The 21,965-nt window shown below is 40.6% G+C and overlaps 2 protein-coding genes across 2 annotated transcripts in view; one reads left to right on the top strand and one right to left on the bottom strand.

Annotated features, from left to right (window-relative positions):
* Positions 1-5,637, top strand: part of mbd2 (methyl-CpG binding domain protein 2) — a 29,410-nt gene extending 23,773 nt beyond the window's left edge. The window contains exon 7 of the mRNA XM_085359609.1: positions 5,032-5,637. The gene's annotated coding sequence lies outside the window, so the exon portion shown is untranslated. The remainder of the gene's footprint in view (positions 1-5,031) is intronic.
* A 7,668-nt stretch (positions 5,638-13,305) lies between these two features.
* LOC146628585 (lysozyme C-like) lies at positions 13,306-15,505 on the bottom strand. The gene is made up of 4 exons (XM_085357930.1): positions 15,277-15,505; positions 14,041-14,199; positions 13,609-13,687; positions 13,306-13,513 (listed from the first exon to the last, which is right to left on the bottom strand). The coding sequence occupies exons 1-4, from the start codon at positions 15,404-15,406 to the stop codon at positions 13,447-13,449; spliced, it is 435 nt and encodes a 144-aa protein (XP_085214056.1). The 5' UTR covers positions 15,407-15,505; the 3' UTR covers positions 13,306-13,446.
* Positions 15,506-21,965: the final 6,460 nt, after the last annotated feature.

Raw genomic sequence — 21,965 nt, forward strand, 5'->3', positions numbered from 1 at the left:
TTCGGAGCTGTTGAAACAACCCTTTTAAATCTTTGTCGAATTCTCACATTGTTTGCTTTGCTTCCTGCTGCTCTGACTCTTATTTGTAGCGTCCTGCTAATTTATTTATGTTGGTTTTCTGGCTGAGTTGGCTTCTGCCATTCTCTATCTTTTATGCGACCCTTTATATTCTGCACTTACTCAGAAACATGCTACACTAGGTGGCAATAACACATTACAATACTGCTGCCATGAACGATGGGGGCAAACACATCTAACGGTGCTGTATTCTTTTCTTTGAATGCATCAGTTTTCATTACCAGAAGTGTTGATGTGAGTTATGTTAGTACTGGTACCACACAAAATCATTTATGTGCAGGAAAAACATTACTGTGTGGTTTAATCTATTGTAATGTGAATGATTTAGGTGGAGATGTATATTTTATATGAATAATTGAAATTGACAAAAAACCTTAAAAAGCCTTAAAAAGTAATTATAGTAAATACAGGTGGGAAGAGGCCCACTTTAGACCCTCTCCTGCATTCTGGCATCTCTGCTACGAAGAGAGAAAGAGGGTGTCTGCTGTTAGTCTGCAGGAAATTTAAAGATGGTGACAAAATAAAGAAGCAGTTTTTGTGCAAACAGATGGGTTTAGGTTTAACTCACTCTTTATTCTACAATCCTTTTAAAGCTAATAAACCTTTGGTCAGTGGTCATAACTTCTTGCTTCTATGTTTAAGCTCAATGATCAGCTGTTAGCCAAATTTGGCCAAATATTAACAGGTCAGTCTCATTGCATTAGGAGCTATTGTCCATAGCCTGAAAAGACTGAAAAGCGGCGCTGGTTTTTCATGCCTTGTGGGCTTTTTGTGTACTGCTTTTAAGAGTGTAAGAGTTTCTGTGTGAGGTGAAACATTTCTCATTGGCATTTCTGCACTTGTTGGGGTTTGAATTAGGCCTGTGTCCATTTTAGCTTCATGCTGGCACATTTTTAGGCATTAGAAAATGTTACCTTTAAAATGTCATAGATTTGTTTTGGCTTTACAGTTTTTTTCTGTTAAAAACTTTTTCATTTGGGTGTTTAAAAAAAGTAAACAGTGGCTGAAACACCTACCAATGATGCAGTCTGTCAACTGCCTTGATTTTGAGTTTTGATGTAGGACTGTAATCAAAGTTTTACATAACTGCAGAACCATGCATGTTCATCAGCTGGTATATTTATATTAAATTTTTTAAAAATGTCTTTTAAGCTGAAGTGTAATTTGTCAAATTGTGTTATTAATGTGCGATTATCATCCTCATTTCGACCTTTCAATCCCATTTCTGAGCAAATATGAGCCAAAAAGAGCTTCCTTTTCAGCACCACCTTTCTCCACTCAGAGGTCTTCCACAGACATAAAGCTGATATCCATCTCCTCGTGTGACTGTGGGGAAGACACGAAGGAAGAGGATTTCTCTAAACATTGAACTGTTCCTTTAAAATGAGCAGACTGCCGTTTTTATCTGATCGAGACTAAAGATTCACACTGCTGACTGAGGAAAGACTGTGACTGATACAAACACACACCAGCATCTCTCTCTCTCTCTCTGTGTGTGTGTGTGTGTGTGTGTGTGTGTGTGTGTGTGTGTGTGTGTGTGTGTGTGTGTGTGTGTGTGAATATTAGCTGTGTATCTTGTAATTTCCAGAGGAGCTGATTCAGACTCCTGCAGCATTTTTCAGCTGCTGGTAATTAGTGCATGTTGAGACACAGAGAATTATCTGCTTCAAAGTCATTCATGAGGCTGATAACTGCTGAGTGTGTGTGCCCGTGTGCTGTCAGTTAGCTGAATTGCCTCGATTAAGCAGCAGATTATCAGGATTTTCTAATTATTAGGGAGTAATTAAGAGTGAGCTGAGGATTATCAGACCGAAACATGGAAACAGTGAAGGAAGAAAACATTCACATGCATTAATACTGAAACAGTAAAACAAAGAAACACTAACACAGCACAACAAAGAGTTCATCATTAAGTCTGGATTTGGCAAACACTAGCAAATCTGAAGGATGCACAATGGCACAGGAAGGGTCTAAAAATAAATGTTTAACTGTGGGGTTGTAGGTTCAGTTACAGGTAAAGTGAACCAAAATCAGAATTAAGGAGGCAGTCTGAATGAGTTGCTAGGTGATTCAATGGATTTGTCATCATGTAATCAATGATTCAAAAGTAGAAACTGGGGATGAAAAAAAGACTAAAAAGATAAATGACAATAAAAAACAACAACAAAATAATGCAGCTTTAATGCAGATGAGATTTTGTATATTCAGTACTACAGCAACATGGATAACAGTTTCAAGGAGGGATTCTAAATGGTATAAAGACAGATTTAAAGCAAGCCAATTTCATCTTGGAATACCCATCGATTCAAAAACTATTTAGATGCTAGTGATTCAGAAAGAAAGATTTAAAAATGGAAGAAAGGGGAAGGTGAAATAACAAAATTATTAAAAATTTAAAGATGTTGGGATTCAGTATGGTTCAGTAAATGAATAGAAATAAAAATGCCTACTGGACTGCATAGGTTAATAGTACAGTTTGAATTTAAATTAGGCTAACGAAGGATAAAAAAGGATAGTTAAGAATAAAAAAAATGGTGTAATCAAAAAATTAAAAACATAAAATTAGAGATGGGATTGTTTAAAATTTAAAACCATTTAAAGGAGGAGATTAGATGCAGTAAGAGACTACAGGCTACAGACTCAGTTACAGTTACAGGAGTCAAACTGAGGAGTTAAAACGAGTGCAGCAAGAGAGTACAGTTTGCAAATTCAGTACTACACCTATCAAAAAAGAGGTGAGGGGATTATAAATGTCATGACGAGACATTCAAAGTAAGCTAATGAAGGATTCGTCAACATATAAACTAGTGTTGAAAAGAAATACAAAGTAGGGATTCAAAACAGCACAATAAAAATACAAATACAGAGGTTGAGTACTTCAGATGGATTGACTCAAAGTGAGATGAAGGAATGATTCTGAATGGCACAATTAACCTTTTTAAGTAGGCTCGTCATAAAACAGCTGATTCAAAATCGTTAAAAACCAAAGATTGTAAATTGCACAGTGAAAAGAAAATACCAACTGGAGAAAGAAATTGGATTCAATACAATAGAAACATCTAAAATGGGAAGAAGGTGGGATTCCAAATGGCATATTACGAGTTCAAATAGAGAAAAATGTAATCATCTGTAATCAAATTAATAATTAAATTAAATGGAAAAGTAAGCTTAAATGGAATAGTGAGACCAGTATAGGGCTGAGAACTGAAAGAACGGGGTGATTCCGTATATAAACAAGGGAGGACTCAAACAAGCCTCAATGAATGACAAATTGCGTGAAGGAGGGAATCAAATGGCACAATTAAATATTTAAAACAGAAGGTACAGAGGGCGACTACAATGGCAAATAAATAATTCAGGATGGTAATTAACAGGGATGACTAAAGTTAGAGCTCAAAGTGGCAAAGTGAAAGCATCAATAGGGGTTCAAAGCGGCAGGATGATTGATTCAAAAGAGATTTATGATGGAAAATGGAAATGAAATGAAGGAGGAAGGATTTGAAAATGCCACAATGATGGATTAACAATGGCTTAATTAGACATTTGAAAGCTCAAGGATGAGAATAAAAATGGATTTTGTTCTGTATTAAAAAAATGGGGATTCACAATGGCACATTGGGAAAATTGGAAACTTAGTGGTCAGCAGTGTGGTCAAACGTCTTTGTTAGGCTGAGGAAGACGGGGAGGCTGAGGAGGAGGAGCAGGAGTAGAACATATGATGTGTGTGATATCACCTCTTCTCTCCTGCTGAGCGAACGCTTCACTCTGATGTTTGATATATTATTAAAATGTTTTCTGTACAAGCAAAAGGGTCCTAGTTGTCCTAATTGTAGCTCCACCCTCCTCGTTATTGTACCAAGGAGGAGGAGGAGAAGGTGGGGTGGGGTTAATGGAGGAGTTAATGATTAACATGGAAGCTCAGTGCATTAATTGGATATTTCAATGTGTACAGAGGCGAATGTTTATTATTCTGCAGGAGGAGGGAGACACACGGCAGTTAGTTTGGGGGATTTTATTAAGATGAACTTAATGAGTCAATTTGGGGTTTATAGAGAAGGAAGTGGGAGGCAGAGTTTTATTCAGAGGTCTCCACAGAGCCTCACAATCTATTTGTTGGGAAGATATCAGTGCTTGCTTGCACTTCATTAATGCCTACACACAAGTGGCAGCTTTTTACTGGTAAATATTTTTTAGGACAGTTTTTCTAAATAATCCCTACCAAACTCAAACATTAATTCCAAGATTTAAAATATCTTCACTTTTCCCAAGAGCATTGTCTTGTCATGCAAAAAGATGGACAAAGGAGGCCTGATTATCATAGAAACTAAAATAGGCTTATCTCATGTAACCACAAGTAAAAATGTAGGTTAAGAAACACACGATCCAAAGGTTTTAATCTCAGGATCAGTGAGTGTGCTGATCAACACGTTCAACAAAGCTGGGTTTTCTTTGTGTTAGCTGAACAAACATTAAAGCCCCAGTCACAGAAACAGGCTAGTACAATAGTGGTAACTTTTTTTCATGTAATCCAGGCTTCTGGTCTCTGGTCACTCTCACATAAACATTTAATGAGGCACATCGGTCAGTTCACTGATTGAGCATTGCTCACTACAGGTTATAAAATGTGTGATTTAAAAGAAAGATATTAGACATATAACATGACATATAGACTAATGATCTAATCATCTCTATTTCAGGCAGAAAAGCACCTAACAGAAAGGGCCTGGCCCACTTAAGGTCAAGCATGCTGTAGGGCTGGGGTAGAGTTAATTTGAACCCAAATGCTTCTTGAATTTATGAAGTGCTAATTTTTTTTTGTTTTTACAGTTTAATTTAAGCAAATAGGAACTGAACTTGAAGGTTGTTTTACAGAACAGCCCATCTTTTAAAGATCTTTCAAACTCAGATGTGAACTGTCATAGTAACTCCTCTTCTTTCTTTGTGTCTCTCTAGAGTTCCTCTGTTTACCAGCCTCAGGGTTATCACCGCCTTCATCTTAATCCAGACAACAAACCAAAAACCAGACCTCCCACAGCCCAAACGTCACCCGTTCTGATCCATTGTTTCCGTGGATGATCGCTTCAACCTTCCTGTTGTGGAGCCTTTTTTGCACTTGACATTTCTAAACATCTGGAAACATTTTTTTTTTCCAGAGTCACAGTAGCAACAGTGGGAGCAACAACCACAGCAATAATGACACAATACCAGCAACAATGCCTCTGACATCGGAGGCTACAGTAGCAATAAGTGGAGCCTGAACCAGCTTGAAGCAACCAAAGCCTTTAATCCTCTCTCTGTGCAAACTTTACAACAAGCATTTCTTTTATTGCAGTTTTTCTTTTTAATATAAAGTAGATAAAAAAATTAAAAAAAAAAACAGAATGTACTTAAGAGCAAGTCCTTCATAAAGACCCAAAGTCAGGTTGCAAACTGCTGGATGGCTTTTGCTAACTCTACTAACTTTCATTTTTTGCTCTTTTATGATTTTGGTTCCTTTGTGGTGTCATATGTCAGCTTCAGGGGTTTTAATGAAATAATGAGAATTTACAATTATATGAAATAGAACAATTACTTATTTAAAGATAAATTTTATACCTTCTGAGAACATATGTGTACATTTTCTGGACTGGACTGGAATAAATAATTATATTCAGAGTTATGTTTGTCTTTTTGTTTTTCTCTGAGCATGGAGGCTGTTTCCCCAAAATGAGGCTAAATAGGTCAGATATCGGGAATTGAAGGGAGCTGAAGAAGGTTTACAGTTAATAACACTGTGCAGACCTCCCCCTTCTTGATATGTAGTGGTATTTTCGCCTAGCATCTAAACATTTGTTTTGCCTGAATGGTCACACACCTGGTCTCACATGAAAATCTCCTTCTCTGAAAGGATCTGCAAAGAAGGATGGGATAAACCTCTGTAAATCCCGCTGTGCAAAGCCAGCAGAGACGTTCCCAAGAAGACTGAAAGCTGTAATTGCTGCCAAAGGGATTTATATCAACTACTGAATTAACAATGTGGAATCTGATTTTTAAAAATTTTTTATTTCACTTTAGCTGTATGCGGTTTTCAGTGTATACCGACGGCGTAAACCTATACAAGTAGATTTTAGTGCCATCCCTCTAATTTCACAGTAAGGAGTTAGCAGATCTGGGGCCTTTATCTCTTGGTGCTTATTGCTGTGGCAGATAAATCAAGGTACAGCCGCCAGGAGGCTCCTGCAAATAAATTATGAGGAAAAACCTGGGATGAGAAGTCATTGTTGGAGCTCAAAGAAAAGTTAAGTAATCAGCGGGTAGTTTGTTCTGTCAGACATTTGGCACAAACTGCTCCCAGTCCAGATGTTGGAGTCTGTGTGTGATTGTATTGGTGTTCGTGGTGTTTGTGTGTTAAAGACAGAGTGAGACAAACCAGCCTGCCAGTTCTGGCCTCATTTGCATCTGCTAATGGCTCCATGATGCCGGTTTCTGATCACTGCAACCACACATTTAAAATCCTGCTTCTGTGCCAGATGCTCCTCTCTCCCTCTGCCTCGTTCAGGGATTCCTGCTTCCATCCTGTAACAGCAGCTCCGTCCGTGCTCCGCATGAGAAAACAGCAGCTGAGGTTTGACTGGAGGCAGGAAGCAGCACCAGTAATGATGATTTCAGGTGATAAATCTGGATTTATGCTCAAACTTTACAACTGTGAGCATGCCACTTTAAAACCATGAGCATTACTGTGCTGCTGCTGTGAAAGCTTCCTACATGTGTAGGAAGCTAGCTGCAGACCTTTGCTTCTATTCAGGCACAAGAACACTTCAGTCAGAGATGCTTACAGCACAGTGAGAGGTTGTGAAAAGTCTCTGTCTTTGAGGGGGCTCTTGAAGAATATGAGAGCATGAAAACTTCATATCATAAATAGAAAAAGCTTAACACATCCAAAGAGGATGTGTTAAGCTTTTTTTATGTTTGAGAGGGAAATGCTGTGTGCTGTAAATGTCCGGTCTCATGTTCATACCTACAGCACATCCTAGTAGTATAAATATCTGTTCCATAAAGGTACTCTGGTCTCTGGTGAGAGCCTCAAAATGATTCAAACCATCACTGGCCTTTCCAGATAACAAATATGAAATTTTTACTCTTTAAAAGTGGAAAATCTTCACTTTGAATACATGGAATCAATGTAGAGCAAATACTTAATGATGAACTCTTTGCCCTTGGTGAGAGGTGGCGGGAGTGGGTATCCTAGTATTCCCTCGGCTTGCTGCCTGTTGGGGTTTTTCCTGGTGGACGAGAGTTTTGTTCCCTGCGCCTTTGGGTTGGGGAACGGGTCCTGACTGTCGTCTGCGCTTATGCATCAAGTGGTGGGTCAGAGTACCCAGTCTTCTTGGAGTCCCTGGGTGGAGTGCTTGAGAGTGCTCCACCTGGACACTCTGTTATCCTACTGGGAGACTTCTATGCTTATGTGGGCAACGACAGTGAGACCTGGAGGGGCGTGATTGGGAGGAACGTCCTCCAGGATCTGAAGTCCACAGTGTTTTGTTGTTGGACTTCTGTGCAAACCACAGTTTGTCCATAACAAATACCATGTTTGAACATAAGAGAGTCCATAAGTGCACGTGGCACTAGGACATTCCTGGCCGCAGGTCAGTGATCAATTTTCTAATCGTATCGCCAGACCTGCGGCCATATCTTCTGGACACTTGTGTAAAGAGAGCGACTGAGCTGTCAGGATCAGGTAGCGGGGGAAGATGCAGGACAGACTTGGAAAGTGACTGTGCACTGGGAACGCCTGGCAGAGGCCCTGGTTCACGAGATCTTCAATGCAGACCCTCAGCAGAGCTTTAACACCATTCCGAGGGAGACTGGGGCCATTGAGTCTGAATGAACCATGTTCAGCACCTCCATTGCCAAAGCCGTTGCACTGAGCTGCAGCCGCAAGGTGGTTGGTGCCTGTTGTGGTGATAACCCCTGAACCAAATGGTGGACACCAAAGTTGAAGGGAGCTACCAGGTTGAAGAAGGAGCCCTATCGGGCTTGGTTAGCCTGTGGGACTTCGGAGGCAGCTGATAGGTACTGACAGACCAAGCGGAACGCGGCTCAGGCAGTGGCTGACGGAAAAACCCTGGTGTGGGAGGAGTTTGGAGTTACCTTTGTCATCGATTCTGTTGGTAATTTTTATGGACAGAATTTCTAGGCGTAGCCAGGTGGCAGAAGGCTGTCACTTTCTTGTCTCAGAATCTCATCTCATCTTTTTGTGGAAGTTGTGGTTCTGTTGGCTTCATCAGGTAATGGCCTCCAGCTTGCACTGGAGCAGTTTACAGCCGAGTGTGAAGCGATAGGAATGAGAATTAGCACTTCCAAATCTGAGGCCATGGTCCTCAGCCGGAAAAAGGGTGGAGTGCACACTCCAGGTCAGGAACGAATTCCTGCCCCAAGTGGAGAAGTTCAACTATCTCGGGGTCTTGTTTATGAGTGATGGGAGAAGGGAGCGGGAAATCGACAGATTGATGCTGCGGCTGCAGTGATGCGGACGCTATACCGGTCCATCGCGTTGAAGAGAGAGCTGAGTGTATAAGCAAAGCTCTCAATTTATTGGTCATTCTGCATCCCTACCCTCACCTGTGGTCATGAGCTGTGGGTAGTGACTGAAAGAACGAGATTGTGGATACAAGTGGCGGAAATGGGCTTCCTTCAAAGGACGAGGAGTTTGGCCAGAAAAGAGCTGCTGCTCCTCCACACCGAAAGGAGCCAGTTGAGGTGGTTCAGGCATCTGATAACGATGCCTCTGGGTGAGGTGTTCCAGGCATGTCCCGGTGGGAGGAGACCCCGGAGCAGATCCAGGACATGCTGGAGAGATTATATCTCTCGGCCGGCCTGGGAACGCCTTGTTGTTCTCCCAGACAAGCTGGAGGAAGTTGCTGGGGAGAGAGAGGTCTGGGCTTCCCTGGTTAGGCTGCTGCTCCCGCGACCCAGCCCCGGATAAGTGGAAGAAAATACATGGATGGATGTATGGAAAAAAAAACATTCTGCACAGTTTGCGGATAAAAGTACTCGATTGTGTCCTGTTTTTAAAATGTCACCCTCCTCCTCTTGCATGTTAACAGTCAGAAGTGTAAGATAAACAGGAGAGAAGTTGCAGCTTTCATGTTGCATATTTCATGAATCTGAACATAAAACTGAATCTATGAGCGTGCAGTGGGTTCATCAGCATTTTCAGTCTTTAACCAGCTGTTTCCTCTGGAATTAAAGCAACAAAAAGATAAAATTAATAACAAGCAGAAGAAAAAGGCTCCAGTGCCGAGGAGAGCTGCAGAGCATAATTATCAGGGTATTTGTCACCACGAGCGACCCCTTTCACATACACAAATTAATTGTTTGTGTTTTTAATGTATGAATATTCATGAGAGCGGCTTTAAGGATATAGGGTTAGGGGTTAGAGAATCCATTATATCAATACAAACACAAGCTTGTGTGTGCGTGTTTGTGCAGTCGGCGTTTGTTCTGGTTATTTCTGGATGTCACATCTGATTGTTTCCATCACAACACACACAGCCTAAGTGTACTTTATGGGAAAGCAAATGAGCAGCAGCAGAGTGCATTAAAACAATTTCAAAAGTCTTTTGGCCTATTATGGTTTTCAATTATCCATCCATTCCAATTCAGTTCAATTCAGTTTTGTTTGCATAGTGCCCAATCACAACACTAGTCTTCTCAAGGTGCCTAAATCTCCTTCCGCTACAGAGCTTTGACATAAACAACATGATAAATTCAGTGTCATGTGTATTTGTTAGCCAAGCATTTCTGAAATGAGTGAAGCCAATGTGTTTTCAATACATGCTAACTGGCTGTCACATGTTTAAAATACTCTGGGTTTAGTCTTCAGCACTGTGAAACTGCTATTTTCTTGTTAGGGATTCATCTTTTCAATGACTTTTACTGCAACTTTAAAAAAACTTTTGAAAAGCAGATTGGTTGAAATGGCAAGACTGCATCCAGTGGCGGTTTCCTAGCCTGTTTGGCGCCCTGGGTGAACAGTCCCTCTGATCCCTTTACCCCTGGTCCTAAAGTGTATATTTATTTTCTTACTCTTCTTATATTTATTGTTTGTTTACTTGCACTGCTGTAACTGGAGCCTCGTCGTCTCGTCTCTCTATATAGGGCTTTGGAGTTGACGTCATGCCGTAGTGCATTGTGGGATGGGATGTGCCATGTCAGAAGGCAACAAATCAAAACAAACACAGTGTTGGAAGCTGTACTGCCAAAACCATGCTTAAAGTCAGCGCAAAAGACAAAGGGCTGTATCGTGACCGATTGCGCCCAGACGCCAAGAGACGGTACGTGGAAAAAATAGCGTGCATCGGTAATGTGGACCCGTATGAAATAAGGCAGTGGAGTAGAAACCCAGACAGCCTACCACCGTTGTCCTATCCCGATATCTTCGCGTACCTTGTCTGTGGAGTCAGCGCATAGGGGAAATCATTTTCGTAATTATAAATCCCTGGAGGCGCACATCTGATTCACAAACTGTTGGGTACAAGATTTGGCCGTTTTTAAGCCTCCACGTTGTGAGTACGTTCACCATATGACCAAGATACAGCCAGAGGTTGCACATAACATTGACTTCTCCTCAGCAGCTGCCCCAAAATTTGCTCTAGATGAACGATTCATGATTGATGCCAGCTGTGTGTTGCCATGTAAATAGTTTGCATTTCATGTGTATGTACTTGCTAAGTACATGTGAATAGATCTTGAATTTAAAAAAAATAAACATACTTTTCTTTCTGTTTCATTGAAACCACTTTATAGAAAGTACAATTCTTTACAATGAACTGTAAATGCAACACAGCAGTTTTATGAATATTCAACAAGAGCAAGTTTCATTTGGCCCTGGTTTGACCAAGGGGCACATATTCACCAAAACACAGCACACCTTAACAATCTTATCAATCAGTGCTGTCTTCACTCTCACATGATGTGAGTAATCGGATTGGCATTGTAGTGTGTAGCATTTTGAATTTGTTACGCAAACTACCTATTACTCGCTCAACATGAATTCTCAGGTGGGCAATTGCTCTCGTTTGGGGATGGCAGAGAACTTGATATCCGCTCGTCTGACCGCTGCAATCCAAGCCTGACGTCTTCGTTTAGTATTATCGGATACATGAGATCCCTCCCGTTGCCTCCAGGAGGGGAAACAATGAAAAGAGAGCCCATTTTCCAGCTTCTTGCCTTCCCTATCGTGTGATCTACCGTTGCAACCGACAACACAGTGCGTATGAACCATAGCTGATGCTTCCGTGTGTTTTGTCTGGCCTACTGTCATGGCGAGAGGGGGCGTGGCCTCCCTCCCGTGACATCACGCTCCAAAGCCCTATACTGGACTGTATGTAGCATAGATGAGAATAAAGTTTACTTTGACTTCACCAGCAAGCAGGCGCACCGAGGGCTCTCGTGCTCACTTTTCACGTATAAAATTTCGGAAAAACATTGGTACAAATTATAAGTCTGTATCATAATGTCTGGTGTTTTCGTGTTTGTTGTTTTGTTTTTATTTTGTTTTATTTTGCGAGTTGGTTATTAGACGCTGCTCCAGCCAGCCAGAGAATCCCCCGCCGCCCCGCCCTCTCCTCTCTGTGCCGCAAGCAGCAGGCGCACCTCGCAAACTAGGGCGCCCTTACTCCCAGCAAATGAGCGATAGAAAACTGATCGGTGCCTATGCCATCCCTAGTATGCGCTGGCATGACGTCGGGGCAGCATGAGTACGAGCAATTTTTTTTTCTGCCGATGCCCGTGATGCCGCCCCCACCACGATGCCGCCCCGGGCAACCGCCTGTGTCGCCCGTATCAAAAATCGCTACTGACTGCATCTGCAGACTGTAGACGGAAAAGAAGAAAGTATTCCACTATAGGTTTGTGAAATCTGATTTTGAACCATCATATTGAGCAAGGTCCAAATAATCAAATCCACTAATTGTTTCCCATATGGAAAAGAAATATAAAAAACTTATCAGATGCATCAGATGTGGCCTACTTCATATAGTGAATCATATAAGGCTTATATGATTTACTCATGAAAGTGCCCACTTTCATACATTGTTTTAGGAAGTATCCAAAACATACAAGTTTCATTTATATGATTTTTCTAGGGATCTTATATCTGTTTTCACTCTTGTATGCTTTTCATACAAGTTTCACACAAGACAGATACAAACTTTACAAGATTTATATATATCTTTTCCATGGGAAACATCTTTAAAAAACTGTTGTTGTTTATTAAAGATTTTAGCTGATAGGTGCTGCTTAAGCACATGCTCTGCTACAGTCCACCAACCCATCCAGGGTGCAACTGCTTCTCACCCAACAGTGTGTGAAATAGTCTCAACAGTTAATCTAACGATTTGTGTTTCTGGACACAAATTTCACAGAATTTCCCAACATGCTTTGTGGCCTTAAACAAGACTCTTGTGAGCACCTCTGTCAAAGCAAAAGTTTTTGCACATTGCTGGTCTGTAGCATCCCCAGTACTAGACACCCCACTAAATTCATCCCATGGTCAGACAGTGCAAAAAGCCCATTCTCTCTAAAAAGAACATGGCAGCACTACTTAGGCTTGCCAAGCTGCATGTGAACCATCTATGAGACTTTTGGAACAATGCTCTTTTGACAGATTAGATGTGGAGATGTTTGGCCATATTGCATAATACCACATTTGATGAAAACCAAACACAGCACATCGGCGCAAACACTTAATACAAAGCGTGAATTAAGGTGATACAAGAGTAACGATTTGGGGTTGTTTTGCAGCCACAGTACAAGGACAACTTACAGTCATGGAATTAACCAGGAACTCCTCTGACCCAGTCTATAACAGAATGACTGAAAAAGAAAAGAATTGACATGTTACACTGCCCAGGATAAAGTCCAACCTGATTCAAAGGCGGGACCTTAAGTGCATAAACGAATACCCACAAACTAAATAAACTGAAGCACTGTTGTGAAGAAGAGAGGGCCAAAATTTCTCCACAACAATGCGAGAGACTGAGACTCAGATAGAGAATGATTAATGATTCAAGCTACTGAAGCTACTGTACTTAAGTTTTCATAAGGCTAATTTTCCAGTCTGTGTTACTAGCCTAGAATAAGACAACCTAATTGTAAAGAGTTAGGAGAACAATGAAATGTAAAAAACAAAACAAAACATAGTTCCAATCTTCTAATGGTAAGCCACACAAACTGAAAGTCAAGATTTAAACTGAATTTATTGGTTTTAGTAACTAAGTTCGTTTTTACTTCTTTAAAATCAAATATGGAAACAGTTTGAATGTTTTAGAAGATAATGGGGACATTTTATTATGCCGATGACACCCTCCTGTTTCTATGTGTTGATTAAAGACCGCATCCATCCAAATAGGGTGTGAGATCACGACCTTGACAGTGATTACGCCATCCATACCTGAAACCAGACACGCAGTTAATCCTTTCACAAATGACTGTCTATCCAGAAAAAGCAGGACCATCAGTTTTTAGAATCACATCATTCATTCTTACCAGGCTGCGATGCCTTGGGGGTCTGTAACAACACGTTTGGCGCAGTTGATTGCCACGGTGACATCATCACTTAAAAGGTCTGTGATTAAAAAAAGTAAATACATGATGGCAATTAAGATGTGGTGATTGAGGTAAAACAAGTACAACACAGGAGAAAAGGTATTAATCCATCCACTTTGACACACGTTTTATTGTATAAGCTTGGAAAACAGTGACGTACAAAGAAAAACTTAAATTTTATCTCTAGTGGGCTGGACCAATATAACCTTTGCATAATAACTGATAGAAGATGTGATTTTCTCAGTAATAATGCTTTTTATGCAGATCTTTAGGTTCTTTGCTTGGATGAAGTTCTAACAACCCCTCATGCCATGAACCAATCCTAAACCTTGGTATCATTCAGATCACAACAAGACCTGGCTCATCACTGACCCTTGCAATTGATTTGGCATCCATTTCTGAAAGACATGATTTTGTCATTGCACCACCAGTGATTATTAATCTGAAAGATGCCAAAATCAGTGGATCCATCGTTGTTGTGGTGCGTCTTCATGGTGTCGTAGTCTGACTCCCATTTGGTCAGGCAAACCCCTGCAGACAAAACAGGAGACATGGACTCCTGAAATCTAAACGTCAGGTATTAAAACCAACACTTTCTCATTTATCCACTTTTCTCATCAGAATCACATTTTTATCATATTTGAAGACCAAACTAATAGTGTTCCACTGTGTTTTTTTCTAACTAGGTACACTTTCAGTGCAATGGCAGTTTTTTTGGGATTATTATCATGCTGAAAACTGAAGCCTTACCAATCAGAGTTCTTCCAGATGGTATTTAATGGCAGATTAAACTCAGTGGTGTTGGAGAGTTTGTCAACATGGATGGAATCATGAATGCAGAAAAGTACCATCAAACATGACAAAGCCTCTACCATGTTTTACGGATGCCCGTTCCAAACCCGCTCCATTTCCAGGGGCAGTTCAATCGTTCACGTCTAACCCAACGAATATACTTTTAAACTGTCACTGGTCTAACCTTGCTGCACAAGGAAATAGCTTCTGATTGGATCACTTCCAAGCTTGTCCCACACTTCTATGCAACTTAATTAGTTCTGCTTAATATCTCCAAGATTTAACATCTCCAAGATTTTTTTTAATCTCATTTTCATTCATTGACAAAAGTGTCAGTACATTTCATCACAGTTTTTGTCCTCCTTCGTTTGTTTATATTTAGTTATTGTTTTATTTATTTTTTTAGGAAAAAAGTTTGTTGAGGAAAACTGTGATGGAAATTAATGGTCAGCTACATTAACACTGATCCATAAGACTTGTTTTCACTTCTTTATGCCTGTCTAATTGGGTCATTTCTGGCATTTTTGTAAATTCGACCAAAGAAATGGGAACAAATGATGTGTTTTTGCAACAGACTGAACGTAACGTAAAGTAACAAGCTGTAACAAGTATGGTAAAAATGGCCTGTATTTGTATAGCCCTTTACTAGTCCCTAAGGACCCCAAAGCGCTTTACACATCCAGTCATCCACCCATTCACACACACATAGTGTGTGTATCATAACAAGCTGATCGTAAAGTGCCTAGCATGGGATTCACATGTGAAGTCATTTAGCTCTTGTGTGTGAGACCAGGCAGTCTGACAGGTCATACTCACAGTCAGCCAGACTGACATCGCGGTAGCCGTCCATTCCACTATCCTTCAACTTGTGGGCCCATTCACAGCGCTGGAAGCGTTTAGCGTTCGCTACAGCCACCAAGAGCAAAAAGAATAGACTTTTCATCATGGTGTCTCTGCTGGTCTGAATTTGTCCAGAGCTGTTGCTGAGTTTTCTGAGTTGTAACTGTCTAGGTTCAGATAAGAGGACCTGAGCATGAGTCACGCAAAAGCAAATAGCAAGCAATGGTGGGTTCATGGTTACAAATTCCAGACAGACAAACAAAGCAGATCAATCAGAGTGAGACAAACTGATGTTTGAGGAAGTTTTTTTTTTTTTTAAAGCAGTTCTAATTAATGGCAGAAACAAAGCATACAAAGCTTTATTATTGATTTTACACCACAGGACCATATGAATCATACCATGAATATAATATTGCACTAAAAAAAGACTAAAATATAAAATGCTTTTAAAATTGAACACAATAATGGATACAACTTGAAGTTGCCACATTTCAGTCCAAATGTAAGTCAAATTTTATTCTAATTTCCAGATATTTCTCAAAAAATAACAAGCATTTATGTAGTTACCCAGTTATAGCTCAAACAGTGAAAAATAATGTAAAGAATTAAAAAAGAAATCATTAAGTCATCATTGGTGTATGGAGGCCCGTTTAAGCCACTAGAAAAAAAGTATCCATAACTCAAAATTTCAACTTATTAACTCGAAATTTTGAGAAAAGTAACTCGAAATTTCGAGTTAGCTCTGCCAATCAGTAATCTATGTGAATGACATCATTTTCTTGTTAGGAAGGATATGGCGCAGAGGAACACTCACTGTAAACTGCATCGCAACAAATTGGAGATTTCGAGAGTACGTTTGCTGATAGTAACACCATGTGATTCAGCTAATAACACAAGGATTTCAGCATTGGTGAAGCCATGTTGAAATTATTCAGCAATTTGTGCGTTCATGACTGGCTGTAATACCGGTAGCTTAGCTGTAGCATTTGTAGCTGAGGGCTTCAGCTCCGGGGTAACAAGGAAATGACGTCGTCATTCACGTAGATTACTGATTGGCAGCGCTAACTCGAAATTTCAAAATTCTTTTTTTTTTTTTTTTAAGTGGTGGAAACAGGCTTTCATACTGGTGATAACCCAAAGTGTTTGGAGAAAAGGAAAATTAACTTTTTGAAAAAAAATTCAGTTGAAGGATTATTTTCTTGGAACTCTGACTCTAAAGACTTGGATAATTTAATACAACAAAAATTACATACACAGGGTGGTTAGCACTGTCACCTCATAACAAGAAGGTTCTTGTCAAGGATTGCTGTGTGGCAGGCAGGAGATTGGACCTAAAATGCAGGACTCACAACACACGGGAATAAACTCAAAATACAGCTTTATTTACTGACTCAAGGAAATTATACAAAACTAAACTAGACTGGGAAAATATAAATTAAACATCACAGAGCAGCACACAAGGGAACACACAGCATGAGGGAGAACACAACACTGACAAAGAGAAACACAGGGCTTAAATACACTGAGGGATAACAAGGGCAATGAGACACAAAAGGAGAGCACAGCTGGGAGTAATTAGGCAGGATGAGACAAAGGAAGCAAACTAGAAACACTGACATGAGACACAGACCTTCAAAGTAAAACAGGAAACACAGACTGAACTCTAGACATGTAAACTTAACAGAGACTCGGGAGACAGAATATAGAGACCTGAAATGTGGGACAGAAAGACACAGAGTTAACACCGAGAAACCAAATAACAAAACCTAAGAACTAGAACTCAGGAAGTACTACAGAACTAGGGAGCTAGAAATACTAGGACAGAAACCAAAACACAAACAGTCATAAACCATGATAAAATCAAATGTAAAAGTACAAAACTCAAAACACTAGGTCACCGACCCATGACCGAGACAGTTCTAGGTTCAGATCCACTCTGTGGCTATTCTTTGTGCAGTTTGCATACTCTCTCTGTGTCTGTGTGGCTTCTCTCTTACCCACAGAGGTGAATGGTCTCTCTGTATTGGCACTGCAACAGATTGGAGAACTGTCCAAGGTGTACTCTGCCCTTTGGGAGGTGGGATAGACCCCAGCCCCACTGTCACCCTGAACTGGATAAATGTCAAAGATGGAGGGATGAAAAATGACATATTTTAATTGATGATGAATTAATGATGACATCGAGGGTTATATTTTAGAAACGATAAATAACACAAACTGAAAATCAAGATTTTAATTCAGTTTATTAGTTTGAGTATCTCAGTGTGTTTCACTCCAGTTAGCTCAAAAACACAGAAACAGCCCAAATGCTTCAGAGGAAGACAGGGGCATTTTATTATGTTGATGACACCCTCCTGTTTCTATGTGCTGGTTAAAGACCACATCCAGCCAAATACTTTGTGAGATCATGACCCTCAAAGTTATCACGTCATCCAACCTGGAACCAGACACAAGGATCATCAGTCTGGTGAAGCAGCACCATCACATCACATCAGATGATCATATGATCCATTCTTACCAGGCTCTGATGCCTAGAGGATCCCTAACAACTTGCTTGGCACAGTTTATTGCCATGTTGACATCTCTCAAAAGCACTTTGTCCAAACAAAGAAAAAAATGAAGGGAATTATGGCGGGGGCATGGTCTGTGGCCTGCTGCAGAGGAAGGGTGACGCAGTGCGTTGAGTTGTGTTTGATGTTGACAGTGAGGAGCAGAGACACAGAAGGGAGCAACGAGCCACCAGGGTAGTGTCTGTGTCCCAGGCTGAACAAGCAAAACCTCAGTGTGTTTGTGTGGGGCAAATAAAAGGGCTGCTGCCCAAATCGAACATCATGTGTGGTCGATGCTTTGGGGAAGAGTTAAGTGTGACAGGAATTTCAAAAGTACAGATGAGAGAACAACAAGTATAAAAATAAGGGAAGATGCTGTAAATCAGGGGTGCATCTAAAAGCTGCAGGATAGTAGCTCTCGAGGACCGGGATTGGGCAGCCCTGCTGTAAATGAATCCATATAAACTGCTAATGGTGAGCTGAACTTAATTTGATAACTGTCCATTTACAGGTTGAGCTATATTCCTACCCTTACCTGGACACTGGGGAAATAACAGAGGTCAACATCTGCATTTTTATGCAGAAACCAAGATATTTGAGATAAGATAAAATGAATCAAGAACACTAACACACATATTTATGTCCCCAGTACAGGACATGAAGTTTTGGTAAACAGTAGTCATTCAGTAATTAATAATTAGAATGAAGTTACATAGCTTAAGCTAGTACAACAGGAAACATGAGCTCAGTTAACTGTGGTGATAACCCTCTGTTCTCTCTGTTATGAGAAGTCTTGGCAATCAGAGGGAAACTAATAATGATCACATGACCTGCATTTTTTATTATCAAAAAATCCCAACTCTAACTCCAGTTACATATTTCTCCAAAAACATAGGGTTAGAAATGGTGTCATCACTGTTGCCGCACAGCAAGAAGGTCCTGAGTTCAATTTCCAGGCCGGGGTCTTTCTGTGTGGGTTCCCTCCGGGTACTCCGGCTTCCTCCCACTGTCCAAAGACATGCAGTTTGTGGGGATAGGTTAATCGATTAATCCAAATTGCCCATAGGTGTGAATGCGGGAGTGAATGTGAGCGCGAATGGTTGTCTGTCTCTGTGTGTTAGCCCTACGACAGACTGGCGACCTGTCCAGGGTGTACCCCGCCTCTCGCCCTATGACAGCTGGTATAGGCTCCAGCACCCCCCGCGAACCTGAAAAGGATAAGCAGAAGTGAATGAATGAATGGATAGATAGAATTGGTGTCATTACCAGTGATGGCTTCACAGAGTTCACAGGGTTAACACTGCTCAACTAGCCAAGATTAGACGGCTAAGACACTCTGTATGGCAGAAAAATGAAATTAATTTTACTTCATCGGCCAGATAAATCCTATTGTATTCCCCAGTGGATTGGATCAGTATAAGTTAAGACCTATCAGTAAAAATGCTTTTAATACTGATTACACTTCAGGCTTTATTTTTGGGTGAAATTTTAACAACCTCTGTTAATGACACAATCCTGTCTTAACCAGGTCATCGGCAAAACTTTCAGGATGAAAAATTTCACCTCGTCCTCATTTTAGGTTTGACAGCGTTTTAGTAGGTAAAGGTGAATGAATTGAGCTGTGGTTTGGGGAAGGCCTCGAAGGGGACTGGCAACAGCTCCCTGGCAGATCCCCGTGTACTAAATAGGAGTGAAGAAGTTAAAGAATTGAGAACAAGGAGGGAGGGAGGGCGGGGCACGTAAAGAGAATGAACAGCTTGCAGAAGTGGGGGAACCTATATAGATGACAACCGGAAGGAGCATGTTTGGAGGCGTGGTGTCATGGTCCTGGGTCTGTGACCCAGTGTTTTTGGTTGTGTACTTTTACTTTTAATAGTTTTATGTATTATGACTGTTGTTTTGGGTTTCCCAGGGTTTAGTTGTGTTCCCTCTGTTTGGTGTCATCCCTGCTTGTGTATCCCCTTTAGTGTAGTAAGGTCTCTGTGTTTAGTCTGCGTCTCTGAGTCTGTGTCATTATGTGCATGCGTTTCCTGTTTTACTTTGAAGGTCTGTGTCTGATGTCAGTGCGTTCTGTTTACGTTTCCCCTGCCTCGTCAGCTGTGATGTCTCCCAGGTGTGTTTCCCTCCTGTTTCCCATCCCCTGATTGCTCGTGTGTGTATTTATAGTGTGTGTTCCCTTGTCCTCGTTGCTGGTTTGTCTGCATCTTTGTCCGTCATCCTGTGTAGTTCCCTGCGCCTCCCTGCATCTCTGTTTCTGGTTAGTTTTTCCCAGTTTAGGTTTTCTTAGTTTCATGTTCACCCTCGTCATTTCTGTTTGTATCTACATTTGTTTAATAAACTCACTTGCACCAGAGCTGCCGCTTCTTGGGTCCTAAATAATTCACACACGGCTTGCCCTGGCAACCCGTGACACGTGGTCCTGCTCCTGAAATTCCGATACATAATCTCCAATTGTTCTATCAACAAGGTCTAGAAGCCTGAAATCCTTCTTTGCAATTTACACATGCAGCCAAGTCTAGCTTGGCTGTATGTGTAAATGAGCTTGCCAGCTCCTTTAGATTGCCAGGTTAGACCATCTATCAGGCTGTGGCTGTCAGACCATAGTTTTGACACCCCTATTCACAGGAATTACCCACCAATCAGTGCCCAGCATCATTAATGCAATTATCCATCCTGCTGTCACTCACAAGTATGTCACCATATTTATCCATATATAAGCAGCATACTGCAGGTAAAAGTGGCAGATGTTGTACTAAAACATACAATTATAAATTAAAAGTAAATTCTCTTGTACATAGGTTACATTCTGTTTGGGTCTCCAAAACCTGCTGAGAGCATCACAGTTAGGGAGAAAAGGGTCAAAACTACCAGTATATAAGAAGTTGCTCTGAATAGAGAATCATAGAGTATAACAGCTTTAGCCCTTTGAGATCTTAGTCGTCATTGGTATCGACACCAACACTACTGTGTGCTTTAACTTCCTAAGACCCGAACTCTTCCACGGCATACATTTTTAATTTCTCTTTGATATTTGGGCATATTGGGGCATATGAATGTAAAAACAAAGAATTACCAGATCTTTTTTTTACCTTATTTTTGTTTTTAAGAAAAATAAGAGCCACATGTGAGGATATTCGTTTAAAATTTCAATAGAACTGTAGTAGTATAATGTCCTCGTAAAAGGATATCAGGCCCTTGTAGAGCAAAATTGAGTATTTTGGTCTAAATAACCCAAAATGTGATGTCCACATATGTGGACGCCATGTCCTAGGAGGTTAAATATTAGAATATTATTACATTTGTCAAGCTCTCCCATGCCTGGAAGTCAGAGAACAAAGAAAGTAACAGACACCCATCAAACCTCTTCACTTGTTAGTGTCATGAACAGGTCTCCAGTTGTAGCTAAAACATGGACAGAAATCATTGAGTCATCACTGGTGATAATCCTACCCACTTGAGAAAGCAGAATTGTAATATCTAAATCATTTTTATTTATTCCAGTAATAATAATAATAATACTAATTATGTTATTTTCTTTTTCTCTGATTTTCGGACTTGGAAGAACAATCTAATACAATATTATTGTCATGGTACTGGGTCTGCGGCCCAGTGTTGTGTGTATTTTAGTTTTATTTTATTGATGATTGTATTTTTCTCCATGTTTCCTGTTTTATTTTGAAGGAATCTTGTGTTCTTTGTTCATTGTATTTAGTTTCACTTCCCCTGTCCTGTCATTAGGTTCATGTCAGCCAGCTGTTTCCCCATGTGTTCCCACTTCCCCTGATCACCTCCTGTGTGGATTTATGTCCTCTGTTTTCTGTATGTCATTGTCAGGTCGTCTGTTATCCCCACCATAGTCTGTCATAGTGTTTTGATAGTGTGTCATAGTTTTCATGCTTAATCAACTGCCACCAGCCGAATAAAGGCTCGCTTTTTGTTTCACCTGCAACTTCTCTCTCAGTGTCTGCTCTTCGGTCCATTCAGCAAAACACACTGGCATATCCCGCCGTGATTATTATATATTTCAATTGAATGCTTTAGGGTTGGGGTCATGACTGATGTTAACTTTCAGGGTTAAATCCTAAAAAAGGTAGATGAAAAGAATGAAAGCTGTGA

This window comes from Diplotaxodon limnothrissa, linkage group LG7 (genome assembly GCF_057381915.1).
Source record: "Diplotaxodon limnothrissa isolate DT_005_m linkage group LG7, D_limnothrissa_male_GT1.1, whole genome shotgun sequence".
Taxonomy (NCBI): domain Eukaryota; kingdom Metazoa; phylum Chordata; class Actinopteri; order Cichliformes; family Cichlidae; genus Diplotaxodon; species Diplotaxodon limnothrissa.